Here is a 21319-nt window from a genome sequence, read left to right as displayed (position 1 = left end):
CGATCCTTTCGATCGGATTTTTATCTGGAAAAAGAATGCATAACAGATGCCTCGATCCGGCATTTGAATGAAATATTGTAAATTTCGAAAACATTGTATATGTAAAAAATAATTTTGATTATTTTTGTTAAAACTAATGTTTGCGCAAAGAAACATATGTGTAAAATCATGCATAAGAATTTTCTTTTAAAATGTATTTTTTTTAAATTTTGTATTATTTATATCCAATTCTATATATGTTTGTACATATTTAATACTTTTAAACTCAAAGAATTTGTATTAGATAAATATATAAATTGCAATATTCGAAAAAGCGACGTGACGGTTTTTGAAATATTTTACACGAGCATTCGTCAGTTTTATATAAATTGTATTTACAGAATAAACAATTATATTAAAAAATTGGCGTTGTGCGAATAATTGCGTTAAAGCTATATCAAGCAATAATAGACAAGAATGCTCACGTCACCTCTTACATGTCATATCCAAACTGTCATTCTCATTCGAGTGCGATGCATTATGCAAACCTTAATTCCCGTATTTTATTGCCCTTCGTATCTTTTCATCAACAGATATAACGGCAATGTGTACCGAGTGTATCGTAACGTGTATACTTATTACGCGGAAATAACGTTAAACCGGTTTACCGGTATAATTAGCATTTCATTGTCATCAAATTACACTTTTCGCAGCGGCCGCACGGTGCAATTATACCTCTCACACGTGTTGCGTCGATACGAGATACTCATATCAATTACCCTTTGCACGACCGACAACCGTGTGAACGTGTGTGCGTATAACGTATACGTTCGTCATTTGTCAAGTTTGCAATTAATCGTAATATGATTAATGTCAGGGTTCGCCAGTGCGCTTTGTTAAAATTGTGACGTTGCGTTGCCGCAACTGTAATTAACGTAAAAATGTAATAAAAACAAAAAAAATTATTTTAAAAAAGTTTTTACAAAAAGAAGCATATTTTACAAATAGTTGACAGTCTTTCAAATTTCAAAATTTTTTCTCAAATTTTAACGCACATACATATTTCTAAGAAATGCAATTTTCAATAATTAATACGTTTATCTACAAACAATTCTCATTAAAATAAGTTATTTGATTAATTAAATTAATTAATTAAAGATAAAGTTGTATTTAAATAATTTGTGATTTTTTTCTACTTTTGTTACTTTTTGATCTATACTTTTTATCCTCTTATAAGCCTCCAGTTTTATCACGTTTACTACAGTATTATGCTTGAGTAAAGATAATGAGCAATTCTCTAGAACTTCGCAAAAGTAAAACTGCGTTTGGTAATTACGCTGCGCTCACAATGCGCGAAGATACACATTAATTAATTCAATTATAGATGAGGTCTTTCACACGAGAGAAAGGGGCCGGAAGAGAGAAGAGGTAGGAGCGTCGCGCAACGCGATATTCTGCAACGGCGCGGCACGGCGGTGCAGCGGTATGCGTGCGCGATTACGACGCGCGCGTATCTACATAAATTAATTGTGTGATACGCATGCGATGCGTAATGGGCCGCGCACACCGTGTGCACGGCCTGCATAATAATTGCGCGTACATAAACCGAGAGGGCCCCGAATATAACGTTCGAGTATCGTTTGCTTTACCTACAAACGCGCGTTTGCCGACGGTAATCGTTATCTAATGAAACAGTCGGCCGGCAAATAGAGTTGGATTGAATTTACTGTTACCACTACACACGGGCGAAATTTACCGATGAACGCCTAAAATCAATAAAGCCTATTTAACCGTTACTTTACAGTTCGCGCTGATAATTTCAGGCCTGTAATATTTCGCGCGAACGTGTGCCTCTAACTTGTGACACTCGTAGTTCCTTACTCTACGTAAATATCCTTTATTATTCATGTTTTATATATAATTCTCTGTTAATGTTTTGTCTATAATTGGACGCTACACAAAAATCTCTTAATTATGATTATTTCTTTCGTAAAAAAATAACTCTTCTTTTCTAAATAGTATCGCTAAGAAATATTTTTCTACTCGACGTATCATGTATACACAACGGTATTTACTGTACTACTGTACTGTATAAGCCATATAGAAGAACGGTTCATCATAAGAGTAGAACTGGAAATTTCCATAGTATGCTTCCTGATGGTACCGGAAAATTTCCTAGCCATTTTCTTTTTATTCTCATTGCCTTCGTAATATCATACTTACGCGAGGCCAATGATATTTCGCACGGCGGCCATCCCGCCGAGCTCCAGTTTATCTCGTTGAGGTTAAATAAGGAAAAAGAAAAATAAGCAAGAGCCGGAAGAGAAGTGAAACGAGAGATTGAGAGGAAAGAAGACCGGTAGGAGGAAAGGGGGGAGGGATCCTGAAAAAGGAGAAAGAGTACACCGAGAAATTGCGAGAAAACGTGGCAAAGCGGCATAAAAAGACCGGAGTGGAAGGGTACGTAGAAAAGGAGAGTAGCCCGAAGGGATGAGAATCCTCCCCGCAAGCTGGCAAATCGGACTTCCAGCTTTTTGAGCTTTACTGGACAAAGTGAAAAATTCTCTGTGCAGGATAAATCCATAATTCACAAAATCTCTTTTCACGCAATTTTGTGCAATTGAAAAATAGGCCTTACAAATCAAGGATCCACCTCGCTATTATATCGAATCCTTCGAGTTATCACTTTTGCGTTTGTTGCGAGGAAACCGCGTTCGTTAGCCGAAAGGATCCCTAAGGATATTTGTTTAAGCACCGAGAGACCACAGTGTTCCCCACAAATTCCTGTGGAATTTACGCTTTCGAGAGTTCTCCATATATTTTCACGACTCGTCACCTTTCACTTTGAGCTTGTTGTCGATTTTCCTAAAAATGTCTGCATCAGCTGCGAGATAAGCTATTGTTTCCTAATCAATAAACTCATTTTTCCGCAAGTTGAATACATAATTTTTATTATATATTACGTTAAAATTATCGATAATATAATAACTGACTACAACTAAATCATTTTTAAATTTATATAATTATATTCTATAAAATATAATATATCCCCAATTTTCAAATAAAAAAAATTCAGTTAAAACTCACAAAAAGTCTAGTTACATAAATTAATTTCTTGCAAGTTATATATTTATATATATTTTTCTCCACTCGCGCTGTTTATATAGATATTGTTATAGATATCCCCATATATACATAAGAAAACTATATATTAATATCTTTCTACGTATACACACAACACAGCAAGATATATTAAAATAGAGAACAATTTATTATCTCTTTTCTATTCGTGCGGCTTGTCCGTGTGAGAAAAAAATGGACAACGCCTAGGTAAAAAACCGCACGCGGACGTAATTTTAAAGTCCGCGACACGATCCTGAAATAAATGCCGCGGTGCGTCGCATAATTGCCGAGGTGTTCCCCACGCCGTAAAAATGGTGGTCGCGTCGCGAGAAACGACCCGTGAATCGAATAAACGACCGCTGTTTCGCATTTCTCGATCGTAAGCGTAGCCCGCGTTTAAGCTCAACGACGCAAAACTTCCGCTCGGCGGGATATCCTCTCGCGTCACTCAAAAATACACGGCGGCGAGCCACCGCTCGCGGCGCATATAGACCAACTAAACAAACCCTGGGTGTAGATTTATAGACGGGCGACACCCCGTTGGGAAATCAACATCGTTTGCGCTTTCAGCGATCTCGCGAAGGAGAGCGAAAACTTTTCAAGTTTTCATCGACGACAGTGCCGCTACGTTGAAAGAAGGACAGTCAGAAAAATAGACAAACAGATAGACAGATAGATAGAACGAGAGAGAGAGAGAGAGAGAGAGAAACCGCAAACATCAACACTATTTATCGGACTCTTAATCTTTTAATGCGTTAAATCCTTTAATCCTATGAATTTTATTCCATTTTCAAATTTAAACTTATTTAGCAATTGCAACCTAACAAGAAGTATTAGTATATTACAAATTATATAATATCAATATTATATTATAATATAATTTGTATGTTACATATGTGTTACTTTTTCTTTACTTAATATATTTATATTAAACCGAATAAATTAGAAAAAAATGCAAAATTAAAGCATTAAAATAAATCATAATTATCAATATTTATACATTATATGCAAGGCACACGCATTTTACACGCTATTCGTATTAAAAAGTAGTCAAACTACTTATATTTATTTTTATTATTAATTATACTTGTATATATAACATTTATTTTTTTGCTCCATTATATATTAATGCATGCGTTTAATTATTAATATACGAAAGATAATATATTCTCGAAGCAAACATTATCATTCGAAGAGAAGGGTAGTGAATCGACTTGATCTTATCGCCACCTCCGAGTTCAGCCAACATTAAAATTTCAAGCTGCCACTACTTCCCATGGGAGATGAAATGCGGTGAACGCGCGCTAGCTGCAATTTAACCACGTGCAACATCTCGAATTTCCACCTCGCAGAGTGTCGAATGTTTCGCAGCTTTTTACCTTATTGCTATTTTTTTTTGTTTTCGCATGTTAACGTAGGGATCCGTATGCAATAACAAAAAAAATTTTACTACCGATTTTCTATCCCAATCGTTAAACTTCGCCATTTCTATCTGTCAAATTAATCAGATGATAATAATAAAAAATGCGATAGCTAAGATATGCCATAATAAAATAAATTAAATATCAAAAAAAATAATTTATATATAAGCCAGTTATATATAAAATGTATTATATGTATAAAATTTTCTCAATTACATGTGTATACGTAAAAGACATCTTTAAATAGTTTGGAATTGGATCAGTTTAAGTAACATTTAAGAAGTAATTTTGCTTAACTTAATAAAAATTTTTCGTTTCCATTATATTCTCTTGCGTAATAAAATTAATTCTAAATCTAAAAGATTTAAAGCTATCTATATCAACGTATCTTTGTATTTTCAGTGTTCAGGTGCAGCCTCGGGCGACTTTTCGGAACGGGTGGCAGCGCTTCTACAATCATCTTCGACTCAAGACGACTGCTAGTAGTGCGCTCTATCATACGAGTAGACGGAATCCTTTCTTCCCCGGTCCAGCATGTCGACGGAAGGAAGAAAAAGGAGAGGTATCATCCGAAGGGAGATATAATCCGACGCGTGCGGCGCGTTCTAAATGATTTCTGTCGAGCTAATCTGTAAGCTTTAAAAAAACGTTCCGGGGCAGCGTCTGTACTTTAGGCATAAGGCTCACTCTCTTTTTTGCGCGGACGATGCTGCGGCACGACAGTGGAACGTATGGAAGTGTTGCAGAGACAAAAATTGTCAGAGCCAAACGCGATTTTCGCGAGACTTCGCGTGAAACGAAGTGATCCCTCTCGAGATTCTTCACTTTGTATTATTTCCGTGAAAAAATTGTTCTAATCATCGATATTACTTGCACAGCAAAATTATTGAGTGTAAAAAAAAGTAAATTCTTTATTTTTACAGAAATGTTAACACGTCTAATCTTAGACCAGCATGATTAAATATACGATCAGTTTTACAATTTAGATGTTGAAAATCAATACTTAACTCAATTTGAAAATAGATATTGTTTACTCTTCTTGATTTTAATTAGAAAAAAATCATAAGTTGATTTAAAAATCTGTAGGCGTTTAACATATAATTGGCAACTCATACTCCGTCACTTCAGAAAAAAAAAATAAAGTAGTAATCACGCATTACAAATGCAAACAAATTTCGCGGAAATTCCCTCGTAATAGAATTCTACGTAGCCCGTGACATAGCTAACACTCGTATCCATGTATCTACAGCGTGGGGTAACAAGGTCCGCGAGTGAGAGGTGCGCGAGGATAATGTCCGGTCAGAGTTTTCCGCCGTCGGAAAACCGACGGGTGCGTGAATAGTGTGCACGTGTTTGTCCGCATGTGTATACGCGGAGAGGTCGGGAAACGTGAGAGATAGTTTCGAACGAGCACGCCCGCGCCGGGTGGGTGTCGGAATGGCGGTGTGATCTTCCTAGTGAGGGCGCAGGCGTTAAATTTCCAGATAGCCTCGGCAAATAAGTGCCGCGTAGATAAGCGCGGAAAAACCATGCCAACCTGGGGGGGTTAGGGAAACGCGGGTTAGGTAAACGTTAGGGGGAAGGGGGTACTTACGGATACTGGAAAAAAGCGCAAAGAGAGCCACGCCGTAGAAAACGGGCGCGATAATGGCGCAGAAATGGTGTCGGCATACGTATAGCGAACGAAAGAAGAGAGCAACGCCGAAATTGCGAGTCACCTATATGAGAGAGGGAACTCTCCAGAATTAGGATCGTATCCAGGAAAAATCGGTACGTGATAATTCAAGAAGTTATCATCTCGGAAAGACAAAGATTATTATAAGTATAAGCAGTGTTAAATTGAAAAACTTATATAATAAATAATAGATGAAGGTAAAAAAGAGAAGATTACATTAAATATCCGAAAAAAGTAAAAACTCAAAATTCTTTTTAATATTTTAGACGTATATAAAATATAAAAATAAGCGGAGTTTAATAAATTCCAAAGTAAATTTCATTACGGCACTTTTTAAGTAAGATTAACCATATTCTGCGCTATTTCCCGTAGGAGCTGATTTTTTTATGTTCCTGGGTATAATAAGTTCTATTTAAGAATCTAGTTTAAAATTACTTGTTCTGACATGTTAGTACGTTCCAATAATGATTCTAAATATATTACCAAAAGAATGAAAACAAGTATACTATGAAATTGAATTCCACTGGTTGATGTAAATTTTTTTCATTTAATATTTCTTCGCGGCTGTCACTGATCTCGATTATACGGATGGTTGCCATATTTACAGTGAAGGATGCGTAGCTATTTCGCGCTCTGTATATTGAATCCCGTGCAGCGAGATCTATAAATTGACGCGGTTACAGACGTTACGTATACATATGTGGAGGCATGAATATTCACGCTACGAAAGATATACCGAGGCCCGAACGCGGTGAATATCGATATTCAAGATTACCTAACCGCGAGCGAAGCGTGAAATATTTAGGTCTACGTGCCGAAATGTTCTAAAAACCGCGATGGTATATATGTGGCGCATTTGCATGACACGTTTATTTCATCAATAGCTTCGACAGATCTCAAAGCTTTCGGGGCATCAAAAGCGGAGGGACACAAGTACAATTTACACGAAAGAATTAAAAAGTTTCAAAGTTTGAAAAAAGTATAGGAAAATATTCGTAAGTTTTAGCACATATTCGCGAAGTTTTTTAAAATATATACAATTATAGCAAAAATTAAATTACGTTTAATTAAGTAAATATAGAGAAATGAATTTTCTATTTTCGATAAAATAGAATAAAATTACGTAAATAATTACAAAAAATAACTTATAAAAATATTATTGTTTGCTATAAATATCTTGTTATAAAAGATTATTCTATGTTATTCAAAAGAAATTTTAATTTTAAATAGTTATACTATATATCAAGAAATATGTTTCTAGCGTATTTCGGAATAGTTTTCACAGAATTAAAAATCGTCAAGTAATTATTCAGATTATGACGGATTACACATTTTCTTTCACATCCCACAAAATATCACTAACGCCGCAAAGTCCGTGACGAAACGGAATCGCACTGTTATTCGAGTCACTCATTCATCATAATTAATCACGTCGCAGTCAATCAATATTGCTTTTATTGGCACTGTATTATACGGTATGCCTGTTCGATAATGCCACTTGGAAATTCTGTGCTTGTAAATGTAGGTCGTAAGCGCAAAAATGCGAAAATATCAAGACCGTTCAATCTACCTCGCAGATGAAATCACAAACCGTAACCTTGTCAGACAAATTGCCACGATAAGACCGTTATATTTTCGGAAAGCGTGTAAATTATCACCGTTATAATCGTCAGCATTGTTGGAAAATCGCAACAATTTGATACACTTAAAATATTAATAAAGTTTGACGGATATTACCCGAGAATTAAATGGTAAAAATAAAAAAAATAAAAAATTCAAATAACAGCAATAGTAACAATAATGATCACTTAACGATCTTAAATTCATTTTCAGATTACCTTAAATTGATAAAATCATCCAATTTGTAAACATCGATTATATCAAGGTATATTTCATTGACTCGTGCGGAAAGTCAAGTGATAGTGATCAATTTTGATCAGACGTACAGAACATAGCGCGCCACCGCTATTCGTTCTCCGCCGCTACTTTCCGCTGAGTATCGAATAGCACCCATTATTCCCGGGAATATTTTGCGAAACGGTACGTCGCGAAGTAGAACTGATCGAGTTTCGATTAAATTCTCGACGATGAAAGGACAACGTGGGAGCTGACGGCGACGGGACGCTCTTTTTCTCTCTCTCTGAAAGTTCGATTTTTCTCTCGATAAATGGAAACGCAGACCCACGGCAGACATTTCAACGCAAATAAGAGTACTAAATGGAGCTTGCTATTCAGCTGCCTAACATTATGCCTACAAAATGTAGTATGTACTACATAACACGATATTGTCTCATTTATTATATCAGTTACTCTTGTATATCTATATATAGATGAAATATTTTACTTCACCTGAATTCATAATTAATCATTTTAAAACCCGCATATAAATTGATGCATAAAAAAATACATTAAAGGAAGTATAAACGTGTAAATATAAAAAAATATCTCTTTTGCATTACACTATTAAAGTTTAGCTTTTCAAGTGTTAATTAATGTGTTTCAATCCTTTGATATTGAGCAGTTTATTCAATCAAACCGGAATTGGAAATATTACAACTTTCTATAAATTCATGATTACAATGCCGTGAATAACTTCTATACTGTACGAGTATGACCTTAATGATCAATTTGTAATGAAATTAAATGTAGCCTGACAAAGCTACGTTTTGATATAGTAGACGATATGCTGTGTCGCTTCCGACAATAGAGTGAACCGTATAGTATAAATTGTATTTCAAAATCAATATTCGCGTACCGCCAATGCGGCACTATGCTTTAGAGTTTAGTTAAATTAGAATTTCATGGCAGCATGTATCCAATAAGCATAAATATATTGGCATAAATAAATGTAATCAATATTGGAACATTGTTACAAACGATATGATATGGAAATAGAAATTGGCGCATATTATATATTACCGCTAATCAAGAAATATGTAACTCATCATCATGTCGTTAGAAACTCCTAATCGAGATTCCAAACGACATAAAGTTGATGTAACAAAATTAAAAAATGAACGAGTTTGCAAAAATTATTTTAAAAAAAGCGGTACATATATTGTAATATCTAACGTCCGCGCTATTTACGAGATACGCAGCCACAAATGAAAATACGAAATATATATATATATATATATATATGATTTCCGAACGAATCGCGAACGAAATAATCTCACCGGCAGCGGCGGCAGTATCGTCAGTCGGTGCTTTAACTTTTGTCACAGCGGATCGTATAAATAATGCCGATACGAATAAATGTTTGCAATGAAAGCAGAGAGACGTTCTCACGGAGTCCGGTTCGTTACTCCGCGCGCTCTCCCCGCCGTTTTTCCGCTGACAAAGTAAACTCGGTACATTTTGAAACGCAAAACAACCTGAGAACCGAAGTCTGAATGCTAGTCGGTTGCGTGCAGCAGTTTCGCCGCGGCCAGTAGTAACTGTATTTATCTGGCCGGCCGCAACAACCGGCATTATTAATGCTTCTATATCGACCACATGCTACAAATTCAACCGCGGATTATAGACACGCTGGAAACGTGCGCGAAATTCACAGGATACGCCGAAAAAAAAGTCTTCGAAAAAAGTATATCGATAAATATGGATGCACCTTACTTCCCTCATTTCGAATATAAAACCTCAAATTTTTTACGAACATACAAGTCAAATAATGATAGGCTCTAATCTGAAGATATTTTGTGAAACAAACATTACTTACAACAAGTAAAAGCAAAGAAACTTAAATAAAAACATAAAATAGAAAACATAAAAAACTAATAATCCTCTCTTTATAAATTCTGTAATATAATAAGCAATGACGTATATTTTACATATGTATATTTAATCTAATTTATATGTTAATTGTTATTATAGTATTATTTTTATATAATTTACTAATTATAGATGCGAAAAAGCTAAAAGATATTAAATTTATAACTTATTTGGAGATATAAAAAAATCCATATTTAATTTCTTCAATAATAAATACTTTTTCAAAACAATGCAAAATACTTTTGATATTTTCGGATACGAGAGTAGTCACTTCTTATTATTATTGTTAGCCCATACACAATTTATATAGAATGGCACAAAGTTTATTTCTATCATTCGCTTTATTCGCGAAAAAATTGTCAATTTTCCTCCATTACAATCTGATTTGATAAAATATTGCAAGCTAAAATTAGCTAACACCTATTAACTAATAACAAATTTGACGAACGTTCTTGATATTTTTCGAAAATTAAGAGGACATTCGTGTTCACGCAAACATATGTAACACAGTGTATTCTTATATTCTCTAGTCAGTTATGATTTTCCGTTTAAACGACAAATTTTTTTATTGTTACCGTACATTTGCAGTTTGAAAGCTAAAAGTCAAACATGGATGCTGGAATCTCGAAATAGCCGCAAATGCGGCGAGGAAACAATTGTGCGGAAATTTCGCGCATTACTCGCGCACAACGCGGCTTCCGCTCTGTATAGACGACCGCGAACGGTAAAGGCGGTTAACCGATCAGCCACGGTACTCAATATCATTAAGGCTTTCCATATTTATGGTCTGTCGAGCACAGCCGCGGTTACGAATTTATCGTGAAACCAAATTACGCATAGAATTATTCTCGTCGTCATAACCGTAGACAGGTGAAACGTTTACGTTAAATTCGCGTTATCCTTTTGTCAATATTAGCATTAGACTAAGATATCTAAAGAAACCAAAGCTTTTGAGGCTGAAAGATTTTGCTTAAAGATATTCGTTCTGCAGGTACTATTTTCATCATATATCTTATTATAATGCAATAGTAATGTATTATATAATACAATTTTTGTTAATAATAGTTTTATTAATTTTATTTTCATACTTAAAAAAATATTTTAAATTTAAATGTAATCAAAGTTTAACGCGTTAATATAAAATTTCAGTCGCAAAATGTTAGAAAAAATATGGTATTAATTTTATGCCATAAAATATAATTTTACATTGTCACTTGCTCAGATTGATCGTAATTACAATGTTTCTAAAAAATTGTACAGATAATTAATAAGTCATTAAAAAACATTTCTTATTAAATTAAAATTGAGAAATGCTTTGCAAAACTGATATTTAATTTATTTTAAAAACGATAGAAACATCAATTTAAACAAGTTATTATTTTCATAAAAAATACTTCCTATAAAAACAGTTATAAATAACATAAGAATTTCTCTATTGTTGTTTCATAAATGGTGAAGGCTTTCCACGACATTGACGTGATATTACAATATATCCGCATACAGAATGAGAAACAGTAACATATTCCGTCACGCGGAACACCACCTTCCAAGAATATCCAACTGAAATTCAACCTCCGACACCCTCCTTCGCGCTTCGAACTTGGGCCGACTTTTTTATCCGCCGATCAGAAAGTTTCACAGAATTAATTAAAGGCACGTTAACTTCCCTCTCTCGCGTTTTGCCGCTCGACGAATACGGATAATCGGTTGCCGCCCACCCGTCGAGACGGCTTGTCCACCCCCGACCGGCGACAGTTCTTTGTCTCTTCTGTCTGTCGCAAAAATCAGGCAAACGGGAAGAGAATTGTCTGATCTTGTTGTTCTGTTCTCGTACCCAAGCAAAACTTCAACTTCTCTCTCTTAAAAAATCGCGATTCTTAAGTTCCTGTTCCGTAGTCGAAAAAAGCACGGAGGAAATTAATACTTTTACATTAGTAATTTTTAATGTATGTAAGAGATACTTCAATTCTTATTGATAATATTTATAATATTGCGTATTGTAAATATCGCATTGACGTGTAATGTTCGAAGCTTAGATCATTTCATTCTCACAATAAAATTCAGAGCGAATATCGAACAAAGAGAAGAACCTCGAGAGAGCCTTAAGACTCGTTTCTCTGACAATTACGTATGCGTTTATTATTATTATTATTATTATATAGGGACCGACATCGCTTTTGGCCTACAAGACCAATAATACAGTGAAACATGATTCGAATTTGTATACAGAGTGTCTCATAACATATGTTATTACAGTATAAAGTAAAATCAATTAGAATATGTTTCGTATCACTTTAAAAAATTATTTAAGATATAAATGATTATAACTTGTTAACCAATTCTACCATTAAGTATTGAATTTTATTGCAAGATTTTATGCATTCACACAATCAAATATTTTTCTCGTGAAATATGAGAAATGATAAAGGAAACTCTGTATACATCTTGGTACGTGTAGAGTAAAAAAAGGCAACGATAGTCAAAGCGATTGAAACGTCTAATCGAACTATTATTACATAAACTACGCACTAGCCACTAAGTTCCACGATCGATAGCCGTAATTTACCGTTAAAAGGAAGTAACGTAAGGTAACTTTAAACTCACGATTAGCGAGTAAGTCTTGCTCACGGAGCCCAGCTGCTCCCGGTAATACGCCTCACCCTCCCCTCATCTCTCTGTCATCTTTTTTTCCCGGCCTGTAGTCCTCGACGAGCTCGTTGCACCGGGCTGGCCTGTCTCCGACCTTTTTCTCTTATTCGCGCAGGGGCCAACCGCGCGCAGCTGGGTTAAGGATCAGAAGGATCTGATTAAATTGCTCGCGCGGGATGCGCCCGCAGGTGCGACGTTGACTACGCCGGGAAAATCCATATCGCCGTCGTCTCGAGAGCGCTATCGCGTGTCGAGAATCCACCTAGTTCTGAATTGTGAATTTGCGACATCTGCAGATACGCGAAAACCAGAAAAGGAAATCACGATCTCGAAATTAGAGCGACATGAGGGGGAAAAATGCATTTTTATTCGTATTATCATTTTCGAAAGATATTCACGAAAAAATCTGCGTGTAATCTTCTTGAAACTGCTTCCATGAGCTAAGAAACTTATTTCGAACTCGAAATTATATACGGATACGCGATATATGCAATACATCGCAGAAGATATCATAATTCCGAAGTGAAAAGCGTGTAAAAATGCATTGCAGTTTCGTTGACTGTCATTAAACAGTTCAATTTAATTAATATCAAATTGCTCGATAGACATCTCGAGACATCCGTAAAGTACCGCATAAGGAACGCGCGAGTGTCGGAATGCGCCGAAAATTCCAATCAGCCGGATGTGAATGTCAGCATTTCTCGGGGCGCGAATACGAACGCGATGTATTCGATCAGAGCGCAGTGACATTTCCGTGAAACGCTCACGCGGAACATCTTCGGAATTTCATTCTGACAGGATGCGAACGGGGCATTTCCTTCGGATACCCGCCGTCCCAGGAAACAATAAGAATACAACGACGCACCTGTTTGGTGTCTCACGCGCGAGCAAGGATTTTTTTTTAAATATTTCTATTCAAGAGATTCTTGATTCCTTGAAGATGTATACTGAAAGTTTGTAATCAGAAAGATCCTGCCGAACTTCACGTACGTACATCTGTTGTCGACGTACCGAGATGAATCCCAGTGAAAATCCGCAACTGCGGTTGTACTACTGGTTCTCGTCGAACTTTCGGCTCAGATTTATCTAGATAATTATTACTATTATCGATGTAAGAATATGCGAGATCGGTATCAGAAATTATCCAGATAGTGAGATCATGCGCGCAGCACGTATATTTATACAGAGTGTGCCAAGTTTGCTATCTTACTTTTTAAAAATAGATACTTGGACGAAGTTAAAATTAAATATTTATAAATTGATTATTACTAATCAATTTTTTGTAAAATGTTTCATATCATTGCCAAGTTAGTAAACATTAAAAAGTAAGAAATTACAAAAACTTTGATGACACTTTATCAAATTATCTAAAAAAAATTAAATCAGAAAATCATTAATGTCGCGTTAAAAAAAATGAAATACTTGGGACACTCGGTATATATAAAAATATACATATGCGTATAACGCGTGTATATAATATACCTAGAGAGATGGAAATGAACAAACTGTCTGCCGGAGAAATATAAAAAATGCGTATATATATATATATATATATATATTATATACATATTATATGAATAACCTACAAATAAGTTGTAACTATCCGTTGGTACATATCGCACATATGACCGAAAGGGGCGAGGAGAGAAGAGCCGGGAATATCGCTTCAGAAGTCAACGAGGACAAAGCAAGAGAGTGCAAGAAGCAAAAGGGACGCACCAGAGGAAAGATCGAAGCAATATCGAAGTAATATGACTTCACGATATTAAAAGATATGCAAACGTGCGCTGCTGCGTCGTGCATTTCTCTCTCGCTAACTGCCGTTATCGTCGAAGTGATTTATCAACAGATAAGAATATTTCACATCGTATTTACATCGAGATTTGTGTAACCGATGCTTCGATTTTATACTTCTAAAGAACCTTAAGCAAAAATGAATTGGCAATTCAGAGAAGATAAATTTTCTAATTTTTTAAACTATAATTATATACAAGTTTTCTAAAAATTTCTTTTTTTTTCAATTTAATTATTACTTGAGTAAATTTAGAAGAGTGGATTTAAAAGTTACGTTATATTAATAACTACTATATAGTAAAAAATTAAAAGAAAAAGTAAAAAAATAAATACATATATTAGATAAGTGCAAACATTTTAAGTTCTTAAAAAAAAATTGTTATCAGAATTTTTTAAAATTAAATTAGAGATTTAATTTTATTTCCAAGATAATTATGAAAAATTAAAGATTGTGTATTTTTCATGAATCTTCTCGTAATTGCTACTTCTACGGTGTTAGTTACGTACTTTTCGATCTTTTCTACAGTGCCGCTTCCGGCAGTATTCGATATTCGACATGAGAATAAGAATAGGACAAGCAAGTGAACTAAGGTCTCGCTCATTCGATCTTGCCGCGGGTCGGATCGATTGTACAGTTATACAGTGTATCGAAAGCTAAAGTGAGAAATTGTGGGGGCTACTTTTGGAGCGAGTCCCCGTAGACGAAGACATGACGATGACACCACGAAATCTCATGACACAACGAATGTAATAAAAAGAAGTTCTTCGTTTTCTACACATTGCGTGTTTATTAATACTATATCCCGCCTTAAAAATGTTAAAATATTTCATAAAAATATATATATATATATGTATCTTTTTTCATTTATTTATTTCAACGATATTCGCCCTGTATTCTATATTCTCTTTACATACACAAAATTTATAATTTATATGTTTTATATTTTACTCTCTATTATTTGCGATTATTAATGTCATTTCAATAACATATAAAACTTTAACTAATAGATTTAAATGTTTTTACCTAATAATATTGATTAACACAATTTGTAAACAATAATAAAACCAAAAGTTACATATATTGTAGAGCATTTTAATGGAAAGTATAAACGCGTAGCTACATGTGTAAATACACAAAGAGACAATTTGATATATTCTACATTGAGATTCATACTATCAATTCACAATATAAAGATGTCTTAGATCCAGAGATCCAAGATGTCTTAGAAAAATTAATCTATTTTATATAAGGCTTTATTTTAATAAAGAATACTTTATTATTTATTTAAAATTGTCTAATATCAATATCATCAATTTAAAGTTGATTAATGTTAATCACGGTTTCTTAAATGTTTTTCTTTCGTAATAAATAAGTAATATTTTAGATTGTAAATATATGTAATCGATTCACAACATTTGCAAATTCCATATTCATAGATTTCTACAAATATTTTTACACATATTTTTTCTCATTTTTATCGCAATCATTTATACGTATTTTTAATGCTATGAAAATGTATAGCCAGTTGCATATCTACCATACGGATGTGAAACAGAAAAATTCGGATATTAACCAAATCTATTCAGGTTATTTTTCTCTTTACATAAATCATTATAATGTTTGATCTTCTTACTGACAAACAACTCCTGGGGAATCAATAATAATAGTATTATATAAATATAATAACAAATTATATATCTCTTCGTATTATAGATGTTTCGATCCAATCGGAAATAAATATTTAAATTTCCGATGAAATTTTTTATTTGTCCAAAAAAGAAAAAGATCTTATTTCAAATTCTTATCAAAATTATTTCCTACTATCATCACTATCGACAAGATATATTTCCAAGGTAAGTAGGTATTTTTGTTACAAATGGCATAACAAATTTAAAAAATACTTTATTCTAAGATGCATTTACTTTTTATTTTTTAAACAAGTTGTCAGACGTGGAATGATATATAAGTATGATAATATATAAGTAAATAACATATTATTTTAATACGCTGTCGGATTATTCTTTTTTGCAATTTTTTCCGTAAAGTAGAAGAAAATATTGTATCTAGTAAAATAATTCATTTTTATACATCAATTGGTTTTTATGTGGCATTCTAACAAATAAATAAATCTACATAAGCATCTAAATATAAAATCATATCAAAATATTATTTTTAGGATTATAATTTGAAATAATAATTCTATGTATTTATCTCAAAAAATTTATCGTTAAGGAAGTAAAAATGGATAAACTTGTAGTAAACAAAATGTTCAAGTTTTCTTGTTAAAATAAATAGTTTGCCATCAGTTTTTATCTACATTTTTTTGAAATTCCACGTGTTTCAAAATTTACTTCATCAATTCCATGTTGTATACTTTACGGTTCATTGCCTTTGCAAAGCTTTTTGGCTCTCAAAAAGAGAAAAATCCGATTTTTACTACTGTTCCGCGCAATAGCTTGAATAAAATCGACCAGATCGCGACTATAATATTTAAACGGGGGAAAAAAAGGAGACATTCAATTATACGCGAAATCCATTTGCGAGTCGGAGCGGTTCGACTAAACGTCGAGATCGTTTCGCGTTTCCCGAACATCGGCGGTGCCCGGGAAATCCCGCAGGATATAGTTTTTCCTCCCTATATAGATATCTCGTCGAGTGGCGCGGAAGTAAAATGGATACGCAGTGGGACGATAAATCGTCACACGCAGGACCTTCCTAGCGTTTTGTGCTCAACAACGGGCAGGAACAAAAGGGAGGCGCGTCACCGTTCGGCTCGATTCGGCTCGGCTGGAATTTCGTCCCGACGAAAATTTTCATCGCTAGCGCATAGCTATTTATTTTATTCTCGCTCGCACGAATCGGATTCTGCGTCGCGTTTGCGATCTACGCGCGATAAATCATCTCGATCCTGCAGCCAAACGCCGCGTGCCGCGATCAAAAATAGAAAAAACGAACGACGGAAATGCAACAGAGCGGACTTTGAAAAAATTCATCTCGCCCGAGAGGAGTGATTCTGGTTGTTTCTCTATTTTTTCTCTTTTTTTTTCATTAAAATCCTACGAGCATAACCGGCAAGCGTTACCTAATTTTGCATTCGCACAGATTTTATTTGTGAAAATAATTAGCGTCGACAAATTAAAATATGCCACTGATTTATTGCTTACTGTTATTACCGCAAAACGAGAATATTTTTACTATCTTTATATTTATGCTCACAAGTTCTTGTATATCATTGTTATTATTATTATTATTATTATTTATCTTTAAATATATTTTTAAAAGCTTCAATTATGACAAAATGTAAATGTAATAAAATAAATTTGCAAATATAAACGAGCTTAGAGTAACAAGATTTTTCAAATTTTAATTTAATTAGTTCTAGCTTATTCTTATGCTAAGAAGAAGATAAACAACAGATATCACATAAAGTAGAATTAGAATAAAAATTAATATTTATTAATTCGATAGAAGAGACAACCGGCGAATTGAAGCAGCGCGTATTGAAATGCGATTATTCAGCCGCAATGATACCGAAAATATTGTTGTGCGAATAAACAAATAATTATTCACGCAGATACAATAAATAAATTCGCTCACCGAACGATGATAATCCCTGTTCCGCTCTGCTCCTTCCGCATTCCATTCCTGTTACACACAATTAAAATTTTAAATTTATGAATAAAGAAGAATAAGAAGCTATGACGTATTTAACATTATATGATTAAACATATATAAAAATATAGTTTTAATAATTTATATTTTGTGTATAATAAAAAATAAATTTTATAAATTATATATAATTATATATGTTTCTTTATATAGTTAATCATAACTATTATTCATAATTATATTTCATGTTCGAGATTGTTTCATTTTACATCAGTTTTACGTGCAAAAAGCTTGTGCAGATGAAAACAATTTTCGCAATTTTCGCAAAAGTTAATGAGTCAATAATAAGATAAACGTGAAATGTAAATTATAAATCGTAAAGCACCTCTTCCTCTATTTAAATAAATAAAATATAATATGTACCCAATAAATGAGAATTAATTTCCATAGGATTTCGCTGAGTTCATATTTAGATACCAAATTCTACACAAAGTAATGATACTTATATATGCTTACTCGCAAAATAAAACGCGACGCAAAGTTCTTCCTTGCGTGCGCATAACAGGTCGGAAATCGAACTCAGCGAAATTATATTGGTTTCGATCTTCGCTGATAAATACACAGCAATAAACATTCATTTAATATTAGAGTAATAAATTATATGTTAGAGTAGATTAGAGTAATAAATAACTAGTAGTATCTAATAAATACTCACGAAGAGAACGATGCCCCGCATTATCCGCCGCTGCCGGATCTGGTTGCTCCGTTGTTTCACTCACTTTCCACTCGCGACACGAACTGATCGGAAAAAAAAAACGCGCGCGGCCGACTACGCGTGCTAATTTAATACTTCCGATACGGCACTCCCGACAATTTTTATCGCACTCCCGACGGGCAGATTCGGCGAGCAGATAGCGAGGGACACGATCGTCGCCCGTCGTATCGCGCGCGACGACGGACTTCCGACGTGTTCGTCAGATGCGTTCGCGAACGTGCTCGCTCGAAGGTGAAGTTTGTCTCGCCCGGAGGGCAACTTCACGCCCCGTTGCGCGGCGTCACCGCGTCATCCGCCGATGGGTAATACGACGCGACATTCGTTCGTTTCGGCAGCATCCACCGGCACTTCGTGCAACCCCTGTCCCTTGGTCTCTCGCTTTTTCGCAAATCTATAAAACTCGCGATCGATTTAATAAAAAAAAAAAAAAAAAAAAACACGCAGAAAACGGAAGATGAAAAGTCCATGAAATTGTACTCCGAATTTCGGAGTTTGAGTAGTTTGACCGACCGCTATGAAAGGCCGATTATCGTCGAGTACCTTGGCTGCTCCGACGATCCCTTCGACGATCCCTTCTACTCGCTCGACGGAGCAAACGAATACTCAGTATTTGATACGACGCGGTTTTCCGCGGAAGCGAAAGCATCCTCGATCGCGTCGCTTGATAGCAAGCGGTGTCTGTTTAGTCCCGAAATACCCTTCGCACGCCTCGTTTCGCCCCCCCCCCTCCCCACCGTCCCCGAAAGGACTTTGTCCCGAGACGTCCTTCGCACGTTTCGTTCCCGAAAAGAAAAACACGCGCCGAGGCCGACCGACCAATTCTCCGAATTCGTTGTCGAGCTGCTCCGCGCGCGGACGCTCGTGAAGGACGAGAACATCAATACGCGCGCACGCGGCCACGATCGAGCACCGAAATAACGTTCTCGATCGCATATTCGCATACAATACGATATGTGATACGGTTACTTATCTTGTCTCACGGTTACGCTTACGATCGCCTCGCCTCTATTAATACTCGCTTCGATGCCGTGCACCCTAATAATCAAGTAATGATGCAGCCGGAACGCGGAAACCGCTCGCAGGAAATGCTCGGGCGGTAGAGAACAACGCCAGACGCCAGACGCCAGTCAGAATAGCCAACTCACTTTCGCTCGTAGTAAAAAGCGCTAACGCTAAGATGATTGGTTACTCCGCTATCTTTCTTTCGCGCGGCAAGTACATACGGTAACTCACGAAACTAAATCAAAACGTACCATTGTTACGAATTACTTGTGAAAAAAACATGTTTACAGTATTCAATTCGAGCCCCATGAAAAATTATAATCTCATATAATTTAATTATCAGAGAAATTGCGATTTATGTAATTAAATTAATTACCGCATTATGATCGTACAAACGCGCGAATCTTTAACGCTTTAATACTGATTATTTCAAATATAATACATTGTCAATGTTATTGCGTGCTGAGCCACAGCCGTTGTTTTGTTTTTAAAACCTCGTTGAAAATTTCAAACGGAGCAATATTATATCAGACGAAAGCGCGACGAGGTCGCCTGTCTAGATAATTGTAAGTACTACGTGACTCATTGTCAGTTCAGTTCCGCGGCTGGCGGCATTCGCGGCTGCCTTTAGTTAATACGTGTGCCGCAATTATTTTTCGTCGCGTCGCGCGTTTCGCCGCCGTAAGTACTGGGCGAAAGTGAAAGTGAATCCCGCGTGCGAAGTAGCGAATATCAATCGGCGATCCGCCGCGTGCCAATTAATACGATCGCGATCAAGAGCGAGACTGCGAGGTCTGTGTTCGTCGACGTGCAGTGCACCGAGCGTCTCTATATCGGCACGATACTAGTCCAATACTCCGCATTTCGCGCATTAAAAATTCGTCGTTTAATCGACACAGATCGCGCGATCGAGCATTGAGAGTCACGCGAGAGGAACTTACCGGCTAATTTAGGTTAGGTTAGGTGTGAAAGCGCTCCGGTTTACGACTCCGCGAATGGAAACTGATGAAAATCGCCACTGGCTGACAACGCCGTGCCATATTTTTCTCCAAACTTTTAATGGTCGAGGGTGTATGCCGAGCGTGTAACGAGTCGAGAGTTCCCGCAAACAAATCGGGGCCGTTGATTAATCCGCGCGATCACGCCGCACTGAAGGCGTAGGGTAGGGGGGGCGGGAGGGCGAGGAGGGGTCGACGGTCGACCGCCGACCGTACATCACGTTGTTATTACGTAAAGCGCTGTACATCATTATAATCTCGCAATCAGGAGAGTTGTTCGAATAGATCGACGAATCCGGGTCGTGTCACGTTTTCTCGTATTTCTCGTTATTATTTAGTCGAGGCGCGTTATATGTACGCGCGCGCGCGCGCGCGCGCGTGCAACAAAGTGAACCGGACCGGTTGTTAATTGGTGCGCGAGATAATAATTAACAGCGTGCTTCCGATCGACTCGTGCTCGTGTGTGCGAGAGGCGGGCCGCCCGGAGGAGCATAGTATCGGCCGGAAGCCAGGAATGCGGAATGC

The 21319-nt window shown here is 35.9% G+C and overlaps 2 protein-coding genes across 2 annotated transcripts in view; one reads left to right on the top strand and one right to left on the bottom strand.

The window, feature by feature from the left end:
- Positions 1-6391, top strand: part of LOC105457844 — a 90415-nt gene extending 84024 nt beyond the window's left edge. Inside the window, exon 3 of the mRNA XM_011702749.1 lies at positions 4926-6391. Coding sequence (XP_011701051.1) covers positions 4926-5006 — 81 coding nt within the window. The 3' untranslated portion in view covers positions 5007-6391. The remainder of the gene's footprint in view (positions 1-4925) is intronic.
- Positions 1-18821, bottom strand: part of LOC105457846 — an 81356-nt gene extending 62535 nt beyond the window's left edge. Inside the window, exons 1-2 of the mRNA XM_011702750.1 lie at positions 18735-18821; positions 18008-18055 (exon numbers count right to left, since the gene is read on the bottom strand). Coding sequence (XP_011701052.1) covers positions 18008-18055; positions 18735-18755 — 69 coding nt within the window. The 5' untranslated portion in view covers positions 18756-18821. The remainder of the gene's footprint in view (positions 1-18007; positions 18056-18734) is intronic.
- Positions 18822-21319: the final 2498 nt, after the last annotated feature.

This window comes from Wasmannia auropunctata, unplaced genomic scaffold (genome assembly GCF_000956235.1).
Source record: "Wasmannia auropunctata unplaced genomic scaffold, wasmannia.A_1.0 LD334991.1, whole genome shotgun sequence".
In the NCBI taxonomy this organism is placed as follows: Eukaryota; Metazoa; Arthropoda; class Insecta; order Hymenoptera; family Formicidae; genus Wasmannia; species Wasmannia auropunctata.
The sequence above is the reverse complement of the archived record's forward strand: the minus strand, read 5'-3'. Positions and strand labels throughout refer to the sequence as shown.